Consider the following 26,058-nt stretch of genomic DNA (forward strand, 5'->3'; position numbering starts at 1 on the left):
AGTCTGGAGGAGCTGCAGAAACTCACAGCTAGGGTTGGACAATCTGAGGATAGAATAACTATTTGTTGTGTGCCATATAAATGTGGCTTCTATGGAATGGAGTTCCATAGAAGAAAGCTATTGTTAAATAAGGAAGTCATGTTTATAGTTTACAAGAGGCCATGCAGAGAAACCAGCAAATTTATGGAAGAGGACACACTGGTCAAGAGAGACCTAAATTGATTTATTTTCTTCCAAGTAACATAATCCTATAAATAATTCTTAACAGAGAAGAAAAGCCTTTAGAAACTGGGGTGTAGGTCCACCTTCCAGTAGGATAACACAGTCAGAAATACAATGAAAGAGTTTAGAGAGGTGCAGTAAAAACTCAAATCAAGTTGAGAATATGCAAGCCTTGAAAGTTGCTGTTCACAGACTTTATCCAGTCTGTTGAAGCCTCAGTTAATTTGCAAAGAGGCATAGATTTTAGTCCAAAGATGAGCAGAGTTATGAACTAATTCAAGTGTAATGTCAGGGGATCAGAAACCTTTTTTTTTCTCATCGTCACAACTATGCCCCTTTTGTTTTGGCCTGCAAGATACATTCACAGAGAAATGTATCGGCATTAGTGGAAGTGATGTGACAAAATGTGGAACTGTGCTACATCCATCTGTATGGTTTAAGAGATACTGACTAGATACAAATCGCATCACCCACATACACTCAGTCCACATCACCCCAGTTGTTATCAGTTAAATTGCCTAATTAGATTGCCCCTTTCCAACAATACCCCCCAACCTCCCTGGCTTGAGAACAAGTCCTCTTCAGGGAAATCCACTCATTATATATCAGCCAATTAACGTGTCCTGCTGGAGGTCGAAGGTCACTGGTTAATCAATCAAAGAGAGTGCAGATACTTGCGATTATCAGATTGCGCCATCACCCGGGAAGTATGGGAAGATAAGGATACACTTGTGAGAGCTGAGCAGTGGGGAGTCTGTCACAAAAGACATTTGGCAAAAGCAGGAAAGAAGCAGCACTTACAGGAAAGATATGAGAAGGTAGAGAGAAGCAATGATGGATGTGCATTCCTTTCCACGAAAGGAAGGTTCCTGAGTCGCTGACTAAAACCAATTAGAATGAGCAAGCAGGAATCAGTAAAAGTGAAGCTAAAGCTGTCTGTTAGAGACACAACACTAACATAATGCATCTAAATTGGTCTATTACTGCTGCATCAGCATTCAGAACTTCTTAAAATATTTTAGGTCACGCCCTAATTTAGGTTATGCCCACTCCTGTGATTAATGTCAGCTCAGGGGTTAGAAAGGGTAAAAATTTCTGTGCACCCCCACAAAATCAAACTAAGCATGTTTATAAATGTTCCCGTCAAAAGCATTGATAGTTAAACAAGAAAGCAGAAGATTTAAAATTTTCTAAGGAAAAGCAAAGGAATGTTTAGTGGCTAGATCAGCTGGGGATTCAATGCTGTACTTTTTTTCTTTAAAAAGTTATCTAGACTTCTCACTTGTGGTAATTTTGCTGTTTGGTTTTGATTTTTATCTCTGTCACAGTTTAAAGGCACTTGACAATGTGTAACACAGCGCACACACCCGCTTCCCAAACAGCCGTCCTTCCCACAAGGCAGTATCAGTGAATTCTGCCTTCAAAGCACTAAAGGGAGTGGTGGATGAAATAAAACTGCTGTGAAAGAGCATGACTGATGCTGTACATGACAGACGGACCTCAGAGACAAGCGAGTAACACCTCAAATTCAACCCCAACCATCCCCCACCGCAGCCTACGCGCGTGCACGCCCACACACAAATCTCCTCCCCTCGTCCTCGGCCCTTTCCACTCACACTACCACATCATCTTATCACAGCGGATTTCTAATCAGAGGAAGCACCTTACTGGAACTGGCCTGGGTTTGACACATACACCCCGACACACACAGAAAATAAAATTTAGGTATCAATGAAAGATCGCCATGCCAGTATACTTTGCATAGATAAAGAGAAGGTACAGAATTGATTAAGGTAAAGAATTTACAAAATTAAAATTGGTAATCCTTTTACCTTAAGTGACTTTCTGCTTAAAACCACAAATATATAAAACTACACAAATTGACTATTTTATAGTTAATGTTGGATTGACAATGTGTCCAGCCCATCATTACCCTGCAAGAACAAGCGGGTTTAGAGAACGGATGGATATGTATCTTATGCACCAATAAGAGCAATTGCCTGTGTTGTTGTTCATTTATATATATATATATATATATATATATATATATATATATATATATATATATATATATATATATATATATACAGTATATATATATTTCTAACACGTTTTTTTTTTTAAATCTTTTCTGTGAACCTATATATCTCAACAACTAAATTTCACCTCTGTGGAACAATAAAGGCTATTTTTTTATTATATTCCAACACTGTTGCTCAGCTCATAATGGGTAAAACTCATGTTTTCTGGGGTCTCATGCCATCTCCCTGCAAATTAGATAATTTACATGTTTATCCCTGTAATGAGTGAGACCTGATTTACCAAATAGGAGCCCTTTTTAATACTGCTCTGGTGTTCCCTGAAATCAAACTGTACCTGGTCTCTCACCATCATTTTAACTCCAGAAAGTAACTAATCAAGTGACAGAAATGCCAAAACTGAAAAAGAATGGTATATGCTACTAAGTCTGAATAAGCTCTCATTTAGTATATCTCAGTCCTTTATTTCACATTTTTCTCCTTGTAGCACTGAAAATGGCATCAAGTATTGCATTTTTCAGAAGAGTCGCATCAAGGTTGAAATTGCAATACTGTGAAAACCTAGAATTGAGCAACTTTCAAACATATTTTTCATCTAAGAACAAAGCCACTGATTTTGCAACAAAGAACCATGGCCAGTTATGGGAGGTCAACTATTTTCAGTCTCGGCAAACAAATACACAATGGCCTTGAAGATTGCAATTCCACACGAGATTTTAAAAAAGCCTTTGCAAGGAATTACAAGCGTACAACTAAAAATATTAGTTATTTAATATGTATCCACTCATGTTGTAATTTTCCCAACTCATACAAACAAGATCTCAAACAGGGTTTGAGATTGGTGGTCTCAAACCAATATATTTTAAATGAAAGTACTCAATCTCCAAATAATGCTAATATACAAAAACTTAAAAGGAAGCATCCAAATGAGGAACTTTAACCTTATTGTATTTTGACATCAAAAAACAAAACATCTTAAATTGCATTTGGCTTTTTTTGAGATTCATACTGCCACAAAAAGTAAAGTTCAATGACTTCAGTTGTTTCTAGAACCATGATGGTCAAATTTCTAAGGATTTACAGTTATCTAATGTTTTCTGGAGTACATTTGAAGAAAAAAATAAACAGAAAATTTATTCAATATAGTAAAGTGCATGTAAAAAGTACCACAGGATAAGATAATCCACTGGAAATCAAAAATAACTGGTTCATACTGATTTACAGGGTTACGGTGACATTGTGGCATCTTCAAAGGTCCTGTTAAAAACTAAGTCCAAAACTTTCACACCTGCTATTTAAATTCTCCCATAAAGGTATTGGTTGGTTATCGGCATCAAGGTAAAACAAGGTTTCACAAAAACTTTACATTATACCTTTCTTAGAGGTTAAAGTCCTTCCAATGAAATGCCAGAGAAGTGCCAGAGGGAGTTTTCTCTGAACGTATGGAGCACAGAGACTAAAGAGGTTCTATCCCTCTCCTGCCAGTTATTAGTTAGTTGGCTGAATAAAGGCTCCAATACTTTTCTCTTGCTTACTAAGAAGACAGCTTTAACAGTATGGAATTATTTAAGTGGCAAAAGAGAGATCCATCATGTATAGCTTTTTTAAGTTATACATAAAAAACCTTCACCAATCACTTTTAAGCTGCTGTCACCTTGCTTCCTTGCTCTACATGTGAGAAAATTAAGGAGATTGAAGAATATATAGCTTCTTTGAAGTAACAAAGTGCTCGGCTTCTGAACAGCTCATGTGTATTTAGCGCTCAGCATCGAGAGGCAAGTTAAGCTTCATCAGTGTAGACAAAGCACCATGATAGTGCTACATGAAATTAAGTAGTCCTATTATTGGTTCATTTCTGTCGTATTTGAGCAGCAGTTGCATAAATGCTGCAGTAGTGGTGCGCATGAGTGGCAAGCAAGGGGTGTGAGAGCTGTGGCTCTTATGCCTCAGTAGTTTCCAACAGGTCATTTTTTTCTGTTTTAAATAAAACGCAACTTTATCACATTACATTTGTTTGAAATATTGTATACATACAATCAATAGGATTTTTTTATACTCTAGGTAAACCTACTCCCCTTTGATTTAGTACTGACTTAACATATTTTATATTCTGCTATTATGGACTCCTTTACCTATCTGCTTCTAGCAAGCTCCAATTTTCCAATTCAAATCAGAACTGCAAGGTTGAGAATCATTTTATGATCTGGATTTGCAAATTTATAAGATAATGGGTGTATCTTTTCCATTTATAGCACATAAAATATAACAGCTACTGTTTGGGAGTGAAGTCAGTTCAAAGGTAAAAGGCTGCGACATCATTATTCTCCTCGTTTAAATATTGACAATCTGCATCTATTAACACTGCAACACACGGCAGCCAGCGACTGCTGCCTTCGGCATTAGTACTTGGGTCAAATCGGTCAAATGTGTTTTTGTGGCAAGCAAGAGATCAAAAGTGTGTGTGTGCATATTTGCATATTTGCTCCTCAGTATTATTTTAGATATGTGTCTTACTTTTTATTTAACTGAAGCTGCTATAGCTAAACACGTGACACAACCATCTCTGCCAGAAAGGCAGACAAGCACACAGCAAAAAAAGACTGAGAGGGCAGTCGTCTTCAAAGGCTAATTTAATCACTGTGTTGGTTCTAATAACCAATCAAGGTAGTCATGCAGGTAAGTTTAAATCACTACAATTAAGGGGGGCTTATAAATTCTCTCGCCAGGTTAATTTAGAAGGCCTCACAATTGAATCAGCAAACCCCCACATACACACTTAGACACAGATCAGTACCTTCAAAGGACATTACAGAGATATGCTGACAAACTCACAGCTAGCCAAACCTTTACCAAAATTTACCTGAGAATAACTTTTAAATTAAACTATATACACACATGAATTAGAATATTCTTTGTAATTAGGCTGCAAGCAGATTTAGCTCCCCATAAGATGAACTCTAACTGGAATACACACATATTTATATATACACACACACACACTGTTGCCTGCAGCAAAATTCACTACCAGACATCAGATGCACAGAAGGGGGCTGCTTGCAGCAAGTGAACAAATCCAGCGCGCCGACAAATCTGTCAAGTCTACAGTCAACAGAGTGGAGAAGAATAGTCAGACAGGCTGCACAATTTGACTGTTGACTCGCTGTATGGTTCAAATTCCACTAAGCCCTGAACTTCAGTCAGTCTGACAGGAAGTACAAGAAAGCACAGGAGACATCAAACGGACGTCCACGTGTTATTTGAGCTCTACATACCTGCCCTAACGTCTTCTCGCTGCCTTATCACAACGCACAGCTCGGCATTGGTACGCACAGCCATGTGAAAACGCTACAATTGTCTTATTTGCACATGGAGCATCCTCCCCCATCGGCTGTGCTAGCACCAGCGAAAGTGAGACAGCGAGGGAGATCAGAGTAATGAAGTGAAGGAGCTGTGTTGTGAGTGAGCTAATCAAAGTGAACCATGCAGGGCCACCTCTCCCTGTGATCAAGACTAGATGACCCAGGGCCATAATTAGTCTGAGACTTTCATTCTGATAGCAGCAAATTAACAGACTTCATTAGGCTTTTTTTCCCCTCCTCTCTCCATCTATTCCTGCTGCACCAAGATCACTAAAAGTACTTGTGTGTCAGCACTAACATCTACAACATCACAGTCATTTTGGTTTTCTTTTTATAAAGAGAAAAAAATCTATCCCACAGAGAGAACAAGTAAGTATACTCTTTTACAAAATACATTTGCAAATCTTGACTGAAGTTCACTGACACAATAAGATTCATGACTGATTAGAAGCTTGTTAATCAGTGTGTATTGGCCTATGGGTCTGAATTTCATCAGGAATTTTATTCTCAGCGGAATAGTGCCCTCTATAGGACTCCTGAAGATGCACCATTGCCCCCTTAATATGTTTGTGTATGTCTGTAAGCTAAATGAGTATTTTCAGACAGCTGTCATATCAGGTTTGAAGCATTGTTATCTCAATTTCTTTTCACAGAGACAGCACGAGTGTGATCTTAACAGTTGTTAAGCCCACCCTAACATTTCCCAAGTCATTCAGTGGACTGATGACAGCCTAAATCATTCATCACTGAAGTAATTTGTTCTTCTTTTTTCCCCCTTCTCTCCTCATGCTCCAACAAACATGTCGACACCCACCCCTTAAATACCCCCTCCCACACTGCGTACACAAACCTGCATTGCACATGAAAAATCACAGTAAAATATAAAGTCGCAAAGGCAAATATGTTTTTAACGAGCCCACCCATTACCTTAGTGATACAAGGACACAGAAAAACAAAGCGGGATCAAATTGAAGTGCTGATGCCTGAAACACTGAGGCAGAACAAGAAAAAGAAATATAGGAGTTTAAAAAAAAGAAGAAAAAAATAGGGGGGAAAAAGCATGACAAGGTTAACAACGCCGGGGGAAAAACAAAAATGGGAGAGAACAGCTTGTGAGGACTAGGAGTGTTTGAGGCAAAACTGGTGACATTTTCAAGCATTTCAAGACAATGTTAATAGGTGCAGGTTATTGGTGTGTAAGGTCCTCTGAAGCGCTGTCAAAGCAACATAAAAGCAATTTGGCATAGTTGTGTTATGTACACATTTTAATATATGCTGAACAGGAATATAATGGGATGGACATCATTTAAAGACTGCCATGTTTGCAATGTGTGCATTACGTGATCAGACCTTCCCTTTCAGCAGTGACATGAAAAGCCTTTAATGATTTTTGCATTTGATGATATGTGTCATAATGGCACAGATTTTCTGAGGCCACACACAAAAACTCATTATAGAACTAATGGTGCTCTTCAAAATGTCAAAGTAAAAAGCATGACGTGGGGGGGGGTAAAAAAAAAAAAGCAAAGAAGAAAAAGACAGACTTGCAGGAGAAAAAGTCCATTTGATCAGAGCCGATATGTACCCGTAGAGAGAAATACTAACTGCAAGACAGCGTGAGACAGACGTCCTGCTGCTATCCTCAGATACACTGAGTGTTTCATAACAAACTGCATTTGCAGTCTTACGTCCTTTTAAAGGCTAATTCTATCTCCTAACCTCAGTAATCTGACCACATTTCGAAGTCCTCCTGTGTCAACATATACATTACATTTTACTTGAATAAAATCCAGCAGTTACAAGAAAAGTAATAAGGTGATTTAGGTTTTGCACTTAAGACAAATTGAAGGTAAATGAGAATGTAATAACTTCACTTTCTAAAGCCACTTGGAGGTATTTAGTTTAAACAAGGCCACCTACTACCACTTTCTTCTTGTCATTTCATCCCCACCTTCTCTGATGTTCAATCCGCCATAATCCCTACGACGATGTCCACCAACCTCTTCTCAGCTGCTTTTGTCTCATTGTAATTCAAATGCTTATCAAGTTCTTCACACAGCAGACTATGAAAGCTCCTGAATTTCTGAAAAATGTCCCCACCTTTGAGAGACATATTATCCACCACGGATATGTTAAGTGGATATGTTAAGTGGGTCCAATTTAGATGTATTCTGAGGGTTATTGTAGTTAAGGTTGACAGCACTGAAGCACAAATTTGAATGATCATGGCTCTTTAATGTGTCACATAGTTTGACAAGTCACACCAAGCTGTCAGCTCTGACCGCAGACTTCAACTCCACCTGGAAGCCTTCACTTCCCAAAACAACCCATACAAGCTTAACCTCTCACACACCCCCTCTTCCATCAAGTGTTCTACAAATATGCATTGTGCAGACTGACAGAGCCCACACAAACACACCATCTTCCTAGGTCATTATATTTATATGGAAATGGGCTGTCTAATTATCTCTTGCCAGTAGTGAGCAACGAACTTGTCGTTACCCAACTTTCTCGTTAACAGGCTACATTGATCTTGAGAGCAAAGCATTAATAACATACAGGAAATGACATCTAGAAACTACATTAAAAGACGGAAACTTGTAAAGCTCCTTTGTTTAAACACCTTATTTCTTTTTCCCCTACAAAATGAGGGTAACAATGTTTGACAACTTTCCCAACGCCAAGCCTTTAATCTTTTAAATGGTGATGTATAATTAACACCAACTCATTTCAAAGTAAAGATCGACTTTCAATTACTTTCCAACCCATTAATAAACATAACCCCAATAAGTAATAAACCCTGTAATATAAAAATAAACATATCGAGCAAGATCAGTGAGCTCAATAAGATTACATATTCAAGATTACAATGTTTGCGAGGATAAAACTAATACCATATTTGTACAAGGAACAGGTTTATGTAACTACTGATCTATAAATATGACGCAAACAATGGAAGGGCCACTTCTTTGAGCCTCTGCATCTCTCATCTCATAAATCTAATGTGCTGTGATTGCTTTCTAATGCCACTATAGTGCTACATTTCACCCAGTGAAAACAACAAATGCACAGGAATAGCAATGCTACTTTACTGCTGCTGTTTTATCTTCTGTCCTGTCTTCTGCACACACAGCATCATGGAGGAAATACAAAGATAATCAGCATTTATACTGCATAACCCTTGATGTCTGTGTTTGGGGTACCAGGAACCATCTACCTCACTTACCACACACTTACACTTGCTGACATGAAGTTTGCTTTAGTTTTATTATGGTTTTATTTGAAGATCAATTTCTCTTTGATGTCAACCTACTGAAAGCAATATTCATGGAGAGCAGGCATGATAAACAACTAATGACTTCACCCAGATTAAATTCCCTCATCAACCACCCCATTGTGGATATTTAATCTCTATTAGTAAGTAGCCAGTTGTATGTTGCGTAAATAAAAATAACTTTCATAGTAGATTTTGCTTATTGGTTTATTTATAAATCCACTTTTGAGGTGAAGCCTTATAACTTTGATACTTTTTTTTCCCAGGTCAAGTCTGAGATGTGATCCTGCCATACTAATAATGTGTTAGTGAAAGAACCTGCTAATGGGTATATATGCTGTAAATCTTTTTGAAAATTAAATGAAAGGACATTCAGAACTCTAAAAGATGGCTGTGACCTGTTGCTGCCTTTTTCATCATAAGGTGCGCCTTGTGCTGGTTTTTCATACTGTTTGAGGGTTCAACTATGTTGTTTCCATGCACTAAAACTCTGGTCATCAGTTATTTAGTGAGTTAGCTTAACTTTCACTGTCTTTTATCCACACATATCATATTGGTCTTTGTGATCAAGATGTTAAAGCTCATGAATTGATCGGGACATCTTGAGACACATGAAAGAGAATGGTGAGGATAGTTATGGCAACACTAAATAATAATATTTCATGTTTTTGAAGCTGTGCCACTCTGTTTAGAAAAGACAAATTCAGCTGTTTGTATATACTTCCTTCCACAAGAAACGACTATAGAAGATAAAGGAATATTACCATCTCTCTGAATAAGGTCATGCTTTTTGAAGTTGTCGATTATGAGCGGCATGTCTGTTAAACAGCGTACCGTCGGCTTGCTGCCCAAACAGATGGCCGGTCTAATTAACCAGCTAATCTTAGTTTGTTAGAATTGTGTTCCTCAACTTTGATTTTTGTGTCTTTAAAAATACACCTAAAAAGAATAAGGTAAGAAAAGTAGGGTAAAAGTTTTTTTAACAAGCAAATAATTTTTTAACCCAATACTTGAAAGTGCAGCTTTACTCACAAAAGTTTGAATTAAGCAAAACAGTTTCTGTCAATTCTTTTTAATAGATCATGGTTGAATGGTCAGCTCAAGTGACTAGGTTATTTAAAACTCACATTTCTATCAATTAGAAAAAATTTTCTCAGAGTAAAAAGACATTGTTAGTTTATTACTTTTAGGTGTACCTAAACATTTACATGCAAGTAATAGGTAAGAAAAATAACTATAAAATTGAAAAGAAATACAAAATCCTAACACTTTCTATTATATCTACTATTTGTTGGTATTTTTCTCGGATTGCAACTTTGCAATTGGTTTAGGTTACACCACCATTCTTGCATCCTGACAAAAAAAGTGATCTTTGTGGGTTCTGTATAATTGGATCTTATTTATTAGCTGCCCTCAGGAAAGGGCAGCTCTCACACTGTTGTTCTTTTTTCAAACGCTCCAGTAACAGCTTCATCACTCAGCCATCTTTTGAAGAGTGAAAGTGATGAAAGGAAAAATGCTTTATATTCTACCCATCAACTGAGATATGCACGTGGGAATATTTAAAGTGCATGCAATAATTGGCACAACTGACAATTTCAAATACAGAAAACAATCTAAGAAAAAGATCTGTATTATTACAATAGAAAACGCATTATATGGCACAAAAATATTCTATTTACTGTGATTTATAAATTAACAGAAATCTATAAGCACCAGTTTACTGACTATTTGAAATAGCTTAAATATACAGCAACCATAAAGATGAGAATAAATCTGAGAAAATCATTAGTTACAGAATTATTGAACAATTTTGCTACATCTCACCATACTCCTTCAAATTAAAAATTTAGTTTCTAAGACAGCAATTGTTTCAGTAAATAATGAAAAAAACAATAATTACTCATGACTAATGGAATTTTTTAAAACATTGCAGTAAACCTCATAAGCACTTCTACCAGGAATTACAAGTGTACAAACAGATCTGATGTTCTAAACTGAGAAGTTAGGGATTTACTACGACAAAAAAGAATACAGTGGTCATACCTCAAAACAAATTGTACATTGTAATTTAGGGAATCTTAATAAATGCCAGGCATCTAAATTTAGCTGCATTAACTAAATCCAATTGTGTACTTAATGAGGGTAACGCAACCAGTTTAAAGGTTTTCAGGTTTTTTTTTTTATCCCATTCAGATTGTGTCAGGTTGGTTTGTCAATAAAATATTATGAAGTCATTGCCATAATACAGTCTCTAAATTTGTCCTTACTATGGAAAATTAAAAAAGAAACCATAAGCAATTGAGAACATGCAATACACAATTGCTGGAATAAATTTAAAAACAAAACTCACCTTTTGTTACTGTTCCAAACCAAGGACATCATGCAGCCAAGCAGAAGTTCAGTCGCAAAAGCCAGATTTAAAAAAACCCAGCAAGACAAGAAAGAGAAAGAAGCAGAAACAGAGCAAAGAGCCGGGGAAACAAAGATGTTAGTGATGTCTGAAGTGAGCACTGATTCAGAGTTGTTTGTTAGCAAAGAGAAAACAACCAAAGTACTGCATTGTAAAATAGACATGTAACAAACCACTGAACGAGCTTAGACAGATTAGGTTCAGTTTGTATTTCTTCACAAATACGCACTTGTCAAAAGAAAAACAACTGAGTTTACTGTAATTACAGAACATTGCTGAATTTCGGTCGATTTGTGCAAAAGGACTTAATGTTCCAGCAGAGATTAGCACTTTCAGTTTCTAATGAAACTGATAGCTGAGGATGACAGTCACGTAATTACGTCAGACATCACAGGTCAGAGCCATTTAGACCTCATCTGAATGAAACATAATATCTCACAGATTGGTTTCCATCATTACATTCATTAATGTACTAATATTGCCTGACAGATTCTTAATACGCTGGTACCTTTTGCCCAATTTCATTACAATGGTTAGAAAAAAAAAATGTTTTGCATTTTTAGGTTAAAAAAAATTATTTTGAAAGAGCCTAAAGATATTAAATTCTAAAACGTATTTATGAAAAGGACAGATTTAATAAACCTCAATCATCTGGAAATGTACTCACTAGTATACAATTTAAAGGAAGTGAAACCTGTTTTGGATGTGTACAATAATTGAAAGTTAAATGATGCAAGCTTAAATAAATAAATAAAAAATAATTTTAAAAATCTACCGTAAAGTAGTTAGTGTACAGCAACAATATATTAAGCAATTTTTTAAGGAGAAATTTAAAAATTCCATCAAAACATTTTTCAAATCAGATCACACTTTTTGTGGGAAACAACATGCTCCCTAAAACAAGAATTCAGTGATAAAAATGATCCATTTGACTTGCACATACTCTGGTCAATTTTCCTAAGTCCTTATTGGGTTGTCCATCTTTCCAATTTTTTATTTATTTATTTTTTTGTTTAAAAATGTTTAATTGTATTTTACGGTCACCGTAAAAACAAATTTCTCTGAGTGACATTATTTGAATATTAACAATAAGGCATCTTTTAATTCTACTTCTGAAACTATCAAATATAACAAAGTACAAGTTATTGGGAACAACTGCCATACGGTGGTAGGTCATGTAAATCAGAGCAGGGCCAGTGTATGTTGAGAAATACGGTACACACAACTTAACACCTTTCTGCAAAGGCAATAGCATACATACAAAATTCATGTGGTTTTCATATTAGCTCAAGAACAAGCATGCAGAGAACAATGTGGTATGGGTTTCCATGGCTGAGCAGCTAGACCTAATAAAGATCCTTACATAACCAAGAGCAATACAAAGCACCAGATGCAGAGGTGTAAAGCACACCATTGCTGGATTGTAAAGCAGTAGAGATTTCTGAATCATGCCTCATTGTTTGGGTTTGCCAGTTGCTAGAGGAACAGCACATGCCTGGCTACAATTTGCCAAGAGTAACATTTGGTGTAGAAGGGATTGAGGTGTAGGGGTATTTTTCAGGAGTTGGGTTTGGCCCCTCATCTACAGTGAAATTAACTCATATTGCTGCAGTACATAAAACATTTTTGGACTATTCCAAATGTTGCCATCTTTGTGGGAACAGTTTGATAATGGCTCCTTTAGGTTTTAACATGACAGTACACTAGTGCCCAAAGCAAGGTCCATGACTTTCACTGCTTCCTGATTTCAACATTATAAAACACAGTCTGGATGAATTAGAGCAAAGACAATGACCCAGGTCTTTCACTATGACATTAGTGTCTGACCTTACATAGTCTAGAAAAATTCACATAAACACACTCCTAAACATTGTTGTCGCAGATGAAATAAAGCCACTACAACTTCAAAGTTTGCAGCTACATTACATAAGAACTGATCCTTCCCCCTGGTCACTTTAGGTATAAAGTAATCTTAACTTTACCAACAAATTTCTTCTGACTTGAAGTAATATTAACATTTTGAATATCCCAGAGTTCTGACTTGAACCTGATCGACAATCTGTGGATGGAACAAAATTCGATGGTAAGTAGGTCTTCCATATTCAAAGCGTTGCTGCTCAGTGGCAAAGGTAAATCATCAAATTACAAAAGGAAACATGTAACATATTGCTCAGCAATTAAACTCTGTCAGGTGTATAAATAACGTTTGTGCACTGTTGTTGTCCAACCAAAACTTTAACATATATTTTATACTTTTTTATTTCCTTATGAGCCAATTCTGTTTGTCACTGTTCTTACATCACCCGTATAGAAAGTTGAGAGTATATGCTTGACTGATTGTAGCAGAATTACAATTGAGACCAGTTTATTACTGACATCGCAATTTTATTTATTTTATTCATTCTAGACACTAAAGGCAAACAATGACAGAAATATATACATTACACTCAACAGCCATTTATCAAAAAGTTTATTTCTTCATCTGAGTTTATGGGAAAAAATTGTTCCACAGATGATAGAAGATTTAATCTTTGTGAAATAAACAAATATAACCTTTCAGCTTTACGCTACAGGAAACGATAACATCTCAGGACACAAGTAGGAAGAAATAGGACTGCGTGCCTCGGGTTGTAATGCTATGAACTGCCGGTGTGTGTAGAAACACAGGGTCAGTGTAGAAATAATTTCTGAATGAGGGTCAAAAGTACTGAACAGTTCACATACTTGTGTGGAGGGGATAGAAAACTGGCTCATGTTAAAATAACATAATACTAGACGTTAAGATTATTGGGACATACGTAACTTCTAATGCTCTGCCAGTAAACAACTCCTTTCTTTGTAAGAGGCTTTAAAAAGTCTGTCTCCTCTGGTCAACACAGAACTATGCAAAATCTCTAAGTAGATTTGTTTTTTGGAATAATTAAAATAAATGAAAAAAGCAAATAACTTAAATGGTTACATCTGATTTAATTTTATTGAAATAGATCCCCAAATGATTTGTCCAAGAAATCTGGAGTGGCTCACTGCATTTCTGACATTCATTCCACTACACACAGATCGACTCCATACCTCCGATTTCTGCTGCTTTGAAAATAATGTTTTATTTTTCTGAGAAATCAAGCAGTCAGACACCAGTCTACCGTTGTTTCAGATTACGCAGGACAAGCATCTGTTGTGCTACAAGTGAGCAGAAGAGAGAAAATGCAGGGAGATATACAAGAACAGCAGGGTTGGAGATAGCTTCTCTGACTCAATTTTGAGTTAGAGAACTCTTCAGAGAAACTGCTTTTTCTAGCATTTGCTCCTTCAAAATTCAAAAGGAGTGTCCTTTTAAAAGTTTTATGTTTTCTTGCTGTGTTAATGTGTTTGGGGTGGCAGTACTGCTGTAAAACCTCAATATGTCCAAGTCTCCAAGCAGACAGTTTAAGGTTATTGTTCAGTATTTTAGATTGCCATCAAATTTCAGATTTACTTTGGGTTCTGAACAACTTAGACTGGCAGCGCTACCCTAATAGAATACTACAACGTTTTTCACAAGACAAAAATAAAGCCAACAAAACTCGCAACAACATTGCTGGTCTGAAAAGAAAGGTCAAAAGATTACCAAAGCATTAACAAGTAATTTTGGGGGAAAATCTGATAACTATCTTTTCCATTTCTACCAGACACATCTCAAAAATGTCAATTTGACACCGCAACAGAAAAAATCATGGGATTACCAAACATTTGACATCTGGTGTTATCTGGAGACCACAAAATGTCTAAAAATATATTGTCCATAAATCTACCAAACTGCAGTGTTCCTAACTTGGGGGTTATGGCCCTCATGGTTACAACCAAAATTATTCACACCACTGACATATTTATTAATTTTACCAACATTTTGACCAAATCGGCAGTTGCTTTGGGCATTTCGGAAAGCTTTGAGTTTTCTATAGTTTTTTTGGCGCTCTCAAAAGTAAATTGCCTGTGTGTTCTGACATGCTGGTCAAAACAGGCAGACTATTTTACTCGCATCGTGCGAGCCTATGCTGAATTTTATCCAACCACAGAATTAATATGATTTCCTTCATTTCAATTAAAGGAAAGCACATAACTACTACTATAGGGGAAAAAAATTCTAATCTGTTGGGAGATGCCCGTCTTTCAATCAGAAACAAACTTCTTATTTGAATAAAAATAATTCGATTTAAGTCCACATAAATAATTTCAGATTTAATACTATTAGAAGAAGCCTACAAAATAATGCTGTCATAAAACTATCCATTAAAATATGTTTTTTGAGAACAGATTTTTGATTCTCTATTCTGCTAAGATGCTCAACCTCATATACATGCTAGTCTTCACAACAAGGAGAACAGTTCCAAACAGTACACAAACTGTGAGTTTGCTGTATTTTCAGTCAGAGTACATAATTGCTCATTAACCACATTTTTTATAATAACAATAACAATATGAGCTGCTGAAAGCCCTTAACACAAAGCAGCCAGAAATTGGATGTAATGATGCTGTCAACAGTGAGGCTAGACTGTCACTTTTCACCACAAAAGGTGGGATGTCTGAAACACCCAGACAGTGCCCAATGTGCTAATTGAAAAGGAGGAAAAAACAGCTTTAAAGAATTTTAAAAGCAACTAGTGCTAACTATGCACTGATTGACACTAATTATGTATGTGTACAAACATTTGTTGATTTGTTTACTCCAAGGTTATGACGAGCTCGCCCTTCTCACATCATCTGCTGAATGTGTGGATGCATTTTATTCTTCTTCACACCAGCAACAGTACCTAATAAAAACAGGTAATTAAATCTTTACAACTGCCAAAAGCAACATGTTTACCCTCTCCGTGCTGACGGCTATCTACATAGTCATACAACCTAGGTTATGCTCTGCATAGTCTATTTATTCCAAGGTGACAACATATTAAACTTGTACAGCACAAAGTGATACAAGCATGCCATATCAGATGGAAATTGTGGTCCAGCACAGCCTAATTTGCATGATTTTTTTTCAGCAATTAATATAATTTAATTTAATTTTTGCTTGTGCTTTGGGAGTCAGCACAACACAGAAGGACAGTGAAAACAAACTGCTAGCTGCTATTCAGTTTAATAAAATGAATCCATTGTGTCTCATTTTATCTGCAACTTGTTACCGTCAGGTTCAGAGCATCCATTTGAGATACTGATGAAAGAATTGCAATTAAAAAAAAAATGTAAGCTTTGCACATTCTTCCTACAAACAGCCACCCAACTATATACAGTACAGACCAAAAGTTTGGACACACTTTCACTTTCTCATTGAATTCAATGAGAAGGTGTGTCCAAACTTTTGGTCTGAACTGAGTACAGACCAAAAGTTTGGACACACATTTGTGTCCAAACTTTTGGTCTGTACTGTATATGCCCACATTTATGGTAGTTAAAAGGCACATTGGCCTAGATCAAAGATAGACGACTTTAAATAGGCACGAGTTATAAATGGCTTTAGGGTGCAGAAGACTGTCATCATGGTCAAACATGAGATACACTTTTGTATCTCATGTTTGGCCAATGTTTGATGTTGTAGAGTGCAGTAACGTCATCTTTACCAATTAAAGATATTAAACTGACTTTAAAAACCAGCAATGTCCACTGTGATGAGCCTCTAAAAGTGTGAATAAAGAACCTAGAAAGCAGTAAACAGTTCTTCATACAAGAAAACGTAGTTTGACTGCCAGTCAAATGCATCAAAAGGTCGCATGCACCCCGGAATGCTCAACAAGACATCCCTGCTGCTTTGAGGTCTCATGGTAGATAGTCCTTTGTTACACTAAAGCAACAGATGTAGAGAAGCAGGAATATGAGCTGCTCGACTTGAACCGTCTGGTAAAGAAATAAAAGGAAGCTGCCAGAATCAGGAGGGACATGTCTGAAGTTCTGTAGCTTCTCACCTCAAAGCTGTTTAGTTCACTTGAGAAGACCACACGAAGGACAAGCATAGGGTTTCCTACAAAACATGCATCCTCAAATTTGTATTCTGCTTTGCGGCGCACCCTCTCCCCTCTCTCTCTCTCTCAGGAGAACTACGCCTTAAGATCACTTTTAAAAAATTACAACAAAAAAAACAAGCTGCCTCCTAGCAAGCAAAATATGAACATGGTTCTTACACTTTGCTTTATATTAGAAAACCTTGGATGTCATGTAACTCATGTCAAGACCTATAATCTACTGAAAAGTCACCAGATTATAAAATGCCAGGAAGCTTGATAGTAATATTAGTGCAATATGCACTAGATCTAAAGATGTGTCCCTGCTCAACACATATGAATCCGTTTGTAAGTTTCCTCCCAAGCATGCCATAAAGTTCCACAGAACACTACTAATAGCCTATCTGTTTGGTTTAGGTGTGGTAAAATACAGACAAATCTAAAAGTTGCAGAACACTGGTCCTGGTTTGAAATTTGTGGTGCCAAGCTGCAAGGATACTACAGGACATTACAGAGATCAGTGATCATTTTATTCTCTTTAGGGGAAAACTTTGTCCTCTAAAATAATTGTCAATGAACCTTGGACTACAGCTACAAATGTAGAAACAATTATCTTTCTGTGTTTTGTGGTGTATTTTTATACAAATGCTAATTTTAATAAAAAATGCTGTTCTATTTAGGGATTGACAACAAACGTGATCTTGCAGCACTTCGTAAAAACATGACAACATTTAATTGTGAATTTCACTGTTGCGTCTTTGTGCAAAGACAATAAAATAACTACGTTTAAGGTCAAATTCAGTTTTATATCCAATTATTTGGCTTCCCTTTGAGTTTATTCTAATACCATCCAATAATTCTATAAGACATGACAGAGCCTCCTACATACTAAAACTAGATGCAGCCAGATTATTAAAGTGATGCAAATCTGGATAATCTATATTTTCTTTAGGAATTAAAGTGGAACAAGTGACAGACTAACATTGAAGGATCTTGCAAAAATCATTAAAAATCCTCAAAACAAAAATTCAATTAAGTTCAAAGACATGAAAAAGCAGCATATTACAGTAATTACTCAGTAAGGTCCTGATTTATATGGAGTGATTTTAAATTCTCTTGGCTTTGTTACAGGGCTGCAGAGTCATACTGCAAAAAAACTAACCAACTCTTTTTTTTTTTTTACCCATGATTGCTCTAGTGTTCCTCTTTTTGGCCATCACCCTATGGACAAACACATGTGAGTGGAAGGATGCTGCTTGAGATTCTTTGACACCTTGTGTTTTTAGTAGCTCAACACAGAAAGCTGATTCTCCAACTGGCTAGGCTTTGGCTGCATTGTTTTGCTGCAGTCCACCACATTGGTCATCTTGTCATGCCTGAGGCATGGAAAGTTGGCTAGCGAGTCTTTAAAAATGCATACACCATGGCCTTTGTGCAAGGCTTCCTTCTGTTCCTTAGACGATGTTATCATTCCTTTTGGTGCATTTTCCTCTCTTCTTTGTCCTCTGTTATTACAATGCCTCCAACCATCTCTGCACACCATCACCTCTGTCAGGTATTATGCACATGCTGCAGTGAACTTGACTTCCCAAATATAATATCAGCATGCAAAGCATGACATCCAGACACATGGAATATGCAACAGTCCACAAATTCTGCACTCCAAAAAGTGAACATGCTTAATGTTGTTATGGCAAACACTAATATAGCAATGACAATATGCTGTAAGTAGGACATATTGTGCAGCCCGAGATGTAGTTAACTGCAGTGACAGTGAAAGTGTTTGACAGGATTTGAGAGTATTTAAAAGCAGTTTGGCATTATTACTATAAAGAAACAGAAAAAAAACTGTCAATCTTTAGCTATTTCTAGCTAACAGTTATAAGCATGAATTTTACTTACAGGATTGATTTACTACAAGAGGCAAGTCCAAAAGTCCATTGTAGCCCAATGTTAGACCATGGTCTTTTGCTTCAGACAAAATTAATGACAAGACTATTTGTCTACTCTTTTTAATTGAGAGTCCTGTATTAGAGAAGCAGTATGACTCAGATCTATTTACAAGTTCTTTTATCCAAGTCAAATCTCAAGTCTTTCGCCCCAAGTCAAGAATCAACTCTCATGTCTCCAACAACTGAACTAAACATTTTCTCATCAAATCCACAACATCTAGGTCACCCTTAAACCTGGAGCACTCTAGTATTCTTTTCAAGTAATGCATCAGTCATACATCATTGTCGTATATTTTCTATTCATAGTTAATAAACTATAGGCGTGCTGCTAACACAGAGGGGGGTGGTCTCGCTAACATTTCCCAGTAACAAAGTAAACCCAGCATTTTGTTTACAGTTTGGCAAGAACTCACTCAGAAAGCAGAAGCGAGAAACAAAAAAATAAAGACGTTTGCAAAGCCAAAAAATGAATTGTTAATGACAAAAACTGTGTTAATGCTGTTTCCTTTTTAATGTTTAATATTCATCCAGATGCTACTGCTCTTAAGTGAAATGAAACATGATGCTACAAGGCTATTTTTAATAACTCTACAAGCCCACAAGCACGTATGCATGAGAGTTCAATAACTGACTCACAGGGGCTGAAGCAACTGGATTTGACAGCATGACACAGTAGTCATATCTCCTTCAACCTGAAGCAGGGTTCGGGAAAAAAAAATTGCAGAACAAAAAATAAAGAAAAACAGATCATTTAAAAAAAAGTGTAGAGTTTTTATTTAGTTTTTTTTTAAGCTTTTTATTTAAGTGCAACTAAATTTAAAATGTACTGCCAATAGATGTTAAAAACACAACGGACCAAGGGTGGGTTTATGTGCTTCAACTAAAGTTGGAACAGTAAGTGGGTTCAAAAAGTTTTGTTACTTTGAAAATCAAGACATTTAAATTTGTGAAACTGTCTCCTCTGTGAATCATTGTGTGGTTAAAAATCAAGAAGAACCCTTGTTAGGTTCATTAGTTTAAGTTTTAAATAATTACTTGAGTTTTGAGATGATATAATCTAAAACACGAGAATTCTATTAGAAAAGATATACAAGATAATTCTACAATTTCAACTTGATTAGAGCATTATGCATCACTTTTGCCAGTAAAACCCTCCTTCAATTAAAGACAACCAGCCCATCTTAAAAGGCACATTTTCACCACAGCTAAGACATCCGAATGCCGAAGATTAAAAAAGATCAGCTTTTTATTCTACCAACATTACTTCATAGTTGTCATTAATATAAAACTTTCTTCAAGTCTTTATGTACACTTGGTTAAAATCACATTCTTTTTGAAACAACTTGCAGGTTGTAATCTGTTTTAGCAAGGAAATGCCGATATGAGCCTAAATATTTGATCACAGTATTTTGCTGCATTTTTTTACAGTCCAATCCCCATAAACGCTGTCCAATAAAACTTAAAGATACAAGCTACATATTATTGAATAGGCTGCTTCAGCACACCGATTGCATTATACAGTGCAATTGCACCACTAACCTGCAAACAACTCTGTTCAACTATATTTTCAAATAGACTGATATTTATTGACACTCTCATAGACCCACAGTGGAAAAAATATTTAGCAAATTAGTTGGAGTTTGAAAACATTATTATGGCTTATATATTATTATGATTACAGTGAGCGGCTATTTTGAGCTCTCTGGCAACAGACGTGCAACAGTGGTGGTTCAATTTTAAGTCCTCATTTCACCATGTACTGCTTATGTTATAAGCACTGAGGCATGCAGAACACATGCAGAACAAGGTTTGAAAGTGTCTCTTGTAAGGTGAAACTTTTCCCCTGTGGATATTTCTCTTTTGACCTCCCAAGAAGATACCTGTATGTCTGTTTACCATTTAGTTCAAGCTGTATTATTCAACACCTTGACGGTCAGAAACTACACTGCAGCTGTGTGTTGGTGGGTTTTAGGCACCTTGAGAGCAGCAGCATAGAGTTGTGACAGGTAGATAACACCTGGATGAATAATTCAAGTTGGCATAAGCGAGGCAGGCACTGACAAGAAAGAAAACACAAGACGTGAATAAATCATCAGTGACAGGACTAATAGACCAAACACAGGGGAGGACAAAAGTGATAAAATCTCTAGCTACCTCCTGCTCTGGCTTTAATCACTCCAACAATCTCATACATGAATATTGCAGGTCTTACTAGACATACTAATGTTCAAGGATGTAACTGTGGTGTTTTATGAAGCAGAGAAATCTGTACTGAAATTTATTTTGTAAGCTCCAGAGTATCTCCTTAACTTGAAACAGCTGCAACTTTTATGGAAAAGTTTCACTGATCCTGCGCAGATGAATAGACCAGTTATTAACATCCATCAAAAACGCATGAAAAATGCAAAGATATTCTTAGATAATGACAAATCGAGCCTTCAAAGAATACACAAGCAATGCAGATGGAAAGTGACTACAGTGAACCCTCGTTTTTCGCGGAGGTTGGGTTCCAAAAAGAACCCGTGATAGGCGAAATCCGTGAAGTAGCTACCTTTATTTTTTTACAATTATTATACAGCATAATTAAATACTCTACATTGAAACCAAAGAACAAAGCCTGTTTTCAAGCCTAAGCATTTTTTTAACAAATAGAACGCTTTCTTACAAATAACTACAGTAACATAATCATTTTAATCATCAATACAAAGTACAGTAGGACAAATTGTGACTCGTGTATTTCACTGTTCCTCTGACTGTGACATGCGGTCTCACTCCGCTCTCTAGTGCCTTTTTCTTTTGAAGCCTGTGGTGCAGGTGTGTTTTTCGAGAGAAGAACATAGTTATAGGTAGTTGTTGTCGGTCTTTTTTCTTCTGGGCAAAAATATTTGCCAAAATTTGTCAAGCTGTATTACGTATATTTAAATACCAGTAACGTTACTGGTAGAGAAGAAGCGCGGAGACTGTTTAGCCAATCAGGACGCAGAACACAATGCACTGTGAAAAAAAACTGCACAAAAAACTCTGCGAAGCAGCGAGGCCGTGAAAGGTGAACCGCGTTATAGCGAGGGTTCACTGTATACATATTGAAAAACACTTAAAAGCATCTGACCTGTTCTCTGTGAGCCAAAAGTAAGAGCAACTCTGTTGAGGAGTTCTGGTTTGGCATACTGGTCCTCATCAGCCAACACCCAGAAACAACCTTCTGACATTTCCTGTGGACGAATCTGAAAACACAAATTCACATCAGAATAAAATTCACCAGAACTCATGATGCATGATCACAATCAGAAACCATATTAACAGAAAAGCTGTGTTAAAAGGTATAATGACACAAACATTACAAATTTAATACTAAAATAGCTTTTAATCTGCCCTCAGCAAGCTTGTATTAATCAAACGTTTGGTGTTGTAGGCTCTTTGGTATCAGTGGTCAACTCAGAAATGAGGATCTGTTTATAAATATGCTAACAAAAAAGTATGTCCATGAAGTCCCTGTTCTAAAAGTTCTAAATCAAAAAGTCTAAAATCACTTAGCAATCAATTTAAAATAATGTATTTTATTTTTTAGAAAGGCACTATTTCAAGTGAGAATTCCCAGGATGTTTCCCCCTTTTTTTTTTTTCTTTTTTTTTTTAGAATTTTAGAAAACCTCAATAAAAATAAAGCAAAACAACACATGCTTAATGCAACAGGAGTGAATCCACCAGAATCACAAATAAGTTGGAAAGGTGCATTCACTGAAGCAATATCAAGGACACCTGTAATTTTAAATTTGAATAATCATGCAAGCATTCCTGTAGAATGACCTCTGAACCCCAAAGTATCATTCTCCTTCACTGTGCAATTATCCAAGATTGTTGCACTCCACAAGATAAAAAAAAAAACATCAATGGAACCAAAAGAGACAGAATCCTAGCAAAGATGGCAACATCCCGATCAACAGTGAAAACAAAGTTGCAACTGCAATCAGTACACATAGAACGCATGATGGAGCCACTTCAGCAGAGCAATCACTTGCAGAAGTAGTCACTCTTCTAAATAATGCTATATAACTCGTGTAAATTAGGCCAAAATACAGCCAGGACTTTGCAGCGGGGTTCTTAAGTGAAACCTTTTTTCCTGAGACAGTTCACAGAATTTGAATGATAATGCACTGTGTTTGACAGAAGAAAAAAAGACTGATTAAAGAAACTCTTTTGAAAACACTTTTGGTTGAAATCAAGATACCTTTGTCTACAGCCAAGATGAGGTTCAGTATGAGAGGAATGAATGCTGACAGGGCAAAAAGTGCAAAGACAGAATTTATAAATGTTTAAGGAAGGTGTGATGAAAGAAAATGTCTAGTTGACGAGATGTATCCACAGAAGAAAGGCAAAAGATAACAAAATAAATCAGACTAGTAACATTTTTAAGAAACTTCTTAACAGTAAACATGAGAATACAATATGATTAGAATACAATGCCATGGCCAGATGGTATGTTGTTGTAGTGCAATAGTTTAAAACAGCAAATTAAATAAAAATACATTTTTTAAATGCAATCTGGGATAAATGCAAACTTCTATAGTTATGGGAAACTTAAAGATTATTTTGCAAGTAAGATAAAAACACTTGAATTTACACTTTACTGCAGTTATGAAAAATAACTGCAATGAGTGAGCTGTGCTTTTGTTTATGGTAGTTTGAAAGCTTATTGAAAAACTTTCAAAAGATCTTTGTTCCAAACTAAGCCACATGTTGAAGTCTCCAATAGTTAGATCACGTCATTTGATTTTCTTACCTTTCAACAAGACTGACTTGAAATTTTGAGCAGATGTTTTAGTTTGCTGAACACCTGTAGTGGTGCAAATGTGAGTGTAAATTATTTATTGATATACAAACCAACACCACTTGTGGTATCAACTAATATTGCTCAAAAGAGGAAGAACATCTGCAGGGGTACCAAGAAGGCTGCTGTGACAAAAGCATCTGATCATCTGTTATTTTCAGTAATGACTGGCTTGGCACGGAAGAAAAAAAGATGTTTCTGTTCTGGAAAACATCTGTACTTTTTGGACGCTGCCAAAAACGGCATGAACTAAGTAGAAGATTACAGTAAGTCGCTTTTAATAATGTGTGGCCTGGATTTTTTGTTTTGTCTTCAAAGGTGTTTGTACACCAAAGTCCAGCAGGGTGTGTAAGGATAAAGTTGGGACAATATTTATGACATTATGCAAATTCTAACCTTCGACCAGTTGAGGCGCTTCATTGAACTCTCAGGCTTGAATTCCTTCTTTGGCCTGAGGCCAAAAGGCAGCGTGTGGTGGGTTGGGGAACCGAAACCACCTGTAAAGGCTGGAGGGGGTGGAGGAGGGACTCCAAACGGAGGAGCCATTCCAGGTGGAGGAGGTGCAGGAGGACATCCAGGCAGAGGAGGCGGTGGAGGAGGAGGTGGTGGAGGAGGTGGGGGACACGGCACCCCTGATTCAGATCCAGAGCTTGGAGGTACAGATGCGAATGCAGGAGATGGTGATGATGTTCCAGCCTTAGTGGATGTCAGACCGGCAGGCACTGATCCAAACTGGGCACAAAATCAACAAAACTGTTAAAACATTCATATATGGAAAGAAATATAAATAGAAAATCTTTTTCACTGAAATCAAAAGTCTGCTGTTCCAAGTTCAAAATCAAAATCTACAAAAAACTAACAGGTGTGTCATGTTTTTGTACCTAATCATTGGTAGAGGTCGTGCTGTTTGGGTTTTTTGGGTGTTTGTGAAAACAAACATTGTTTTCCTAATTTTATTCTGGAATAAAATCTTTAGATGTACATTCATTTATTGCTTTAAAGATGTGTAGTCTACATATGTGAATGTCAAGAAAAGAAAAAAGTCAAAAGCATGCTCTCCCCACAACAACAAGGACAAAATTTAGCTGAATTTCACATTTTTGTTTTTTTTTACAGCGTGTTAAACGCTGCAATCAACAGGGAATTCACGTCACTCACAATAAAATGAGAGGGGGGAAATGAAAGCAGACAAGCTACAGAATATGTCGAGTGTGGAGAGCACATTCTGATTTGCTGTCTCATAACCACTATTCTCATAACCACTGTGGCAGAGGTGGGTTATGTTAAGCAAAATCCTATTAAACAGTCCTGATTCTGTAAAGAATATAACTACAATGTTTTTTATTTCCCCAAAGTAAAAATTCTAATGTTATTACAGCGCCTACAAGCTTTGTAAATTGTATTGCAGAGAGCAAATGGCTTATTGATCCGTGTACGGTGCCAATTTTATATTAAAGATGCACTCTAAAGGTCAACCTAGGGCCCTCTCTCTGCCAACGCCTCTACAGAAAAAGAAAAGCCTTTCATTCTAGATTGTTGGGGGAGGTTAAGATGTGGATGGACACAGTCAAAGGAACAAAGTGTGCAAGTGTGTGGGTGTGTGGGTGTGTGTGTGTGTGTGTGTGTGTAACCACTGACTAAACATACCATCACCATCTAAACCAAGGTACTATTTGAGTATTCACTCAGTGTTTGCGCTCTCAAATTGAAAAATTATCAAGGAAAAAAGGGAAGTTCTCTTCCTCTCTCTGAGTGTGTAGTTATCTTGCAGTGCCATGGTGTGGGAGTAACTCTCTGGAGTAATTGGGAGGGGGAGGTGGTTGAGGCTGAAGGGGTTGTCAGAATAAATTGCTTTTAGAACAATTTCCTCTTATGGGATAGAGATCGGAGAATTAGAAATGGCCAACATGGAGGACCGGTCAGTGTTCTCATTAGACTTAGTGTCAGCTAGCCAGTAGAGCAGCCTCCATGTCAAACCAAACTGCAGGCTCCAGTGGACAAAC

The 26,058-nt window shown here is 36.7% G+C and overlaps 1 protein-coding gene across 2 annotated transcripts in view; it reads right to left on the reverse strand.

Annotated features, from left to right (window-relative positions):
- LOC116719126 (protein diaphanous homolog 3-like) overlaps positions 1-26,058 on the reverse strand; it is a 168,245-nt gene that overhangs the window by 110,097 nt on the left and 32,090 nt on the right. For both annotated transcript variants that reach the window (XM_032561519.1, XM_032561518.1), the window contains 2 exons: positions 24,452-24,787; positions 22,338-22,452 (listed from right to left, as the gene is read on the reverse strand). In XM_032561519.1, the coding sequence (XP_032417410.1) occupies positions 22,338-22,452; positions 24,452-24,787 (451 nt within the window). The remainder of the gene's footprint in view (positions 1-22,337; positions 22,453-24,451; positions 24,788-26,058) is intronic.

The sequence above is a fragment of the Xiphophorus hellerii genome, chromosome 4 (genome assembly GCF_003331165.1).
Source record: "Xiphophorus hellerii strain 12219 chromosome 4, Xiphophorus_hellerii-4.1, whole genome shotgun sequence".
Lineage (NCBI taxonomy): Eukaryota > Metazoa > Chordata > Actinopteri > Cyprinodontiformes > Poeciliidae > Xiphophorus > Xiphophorus hellerii.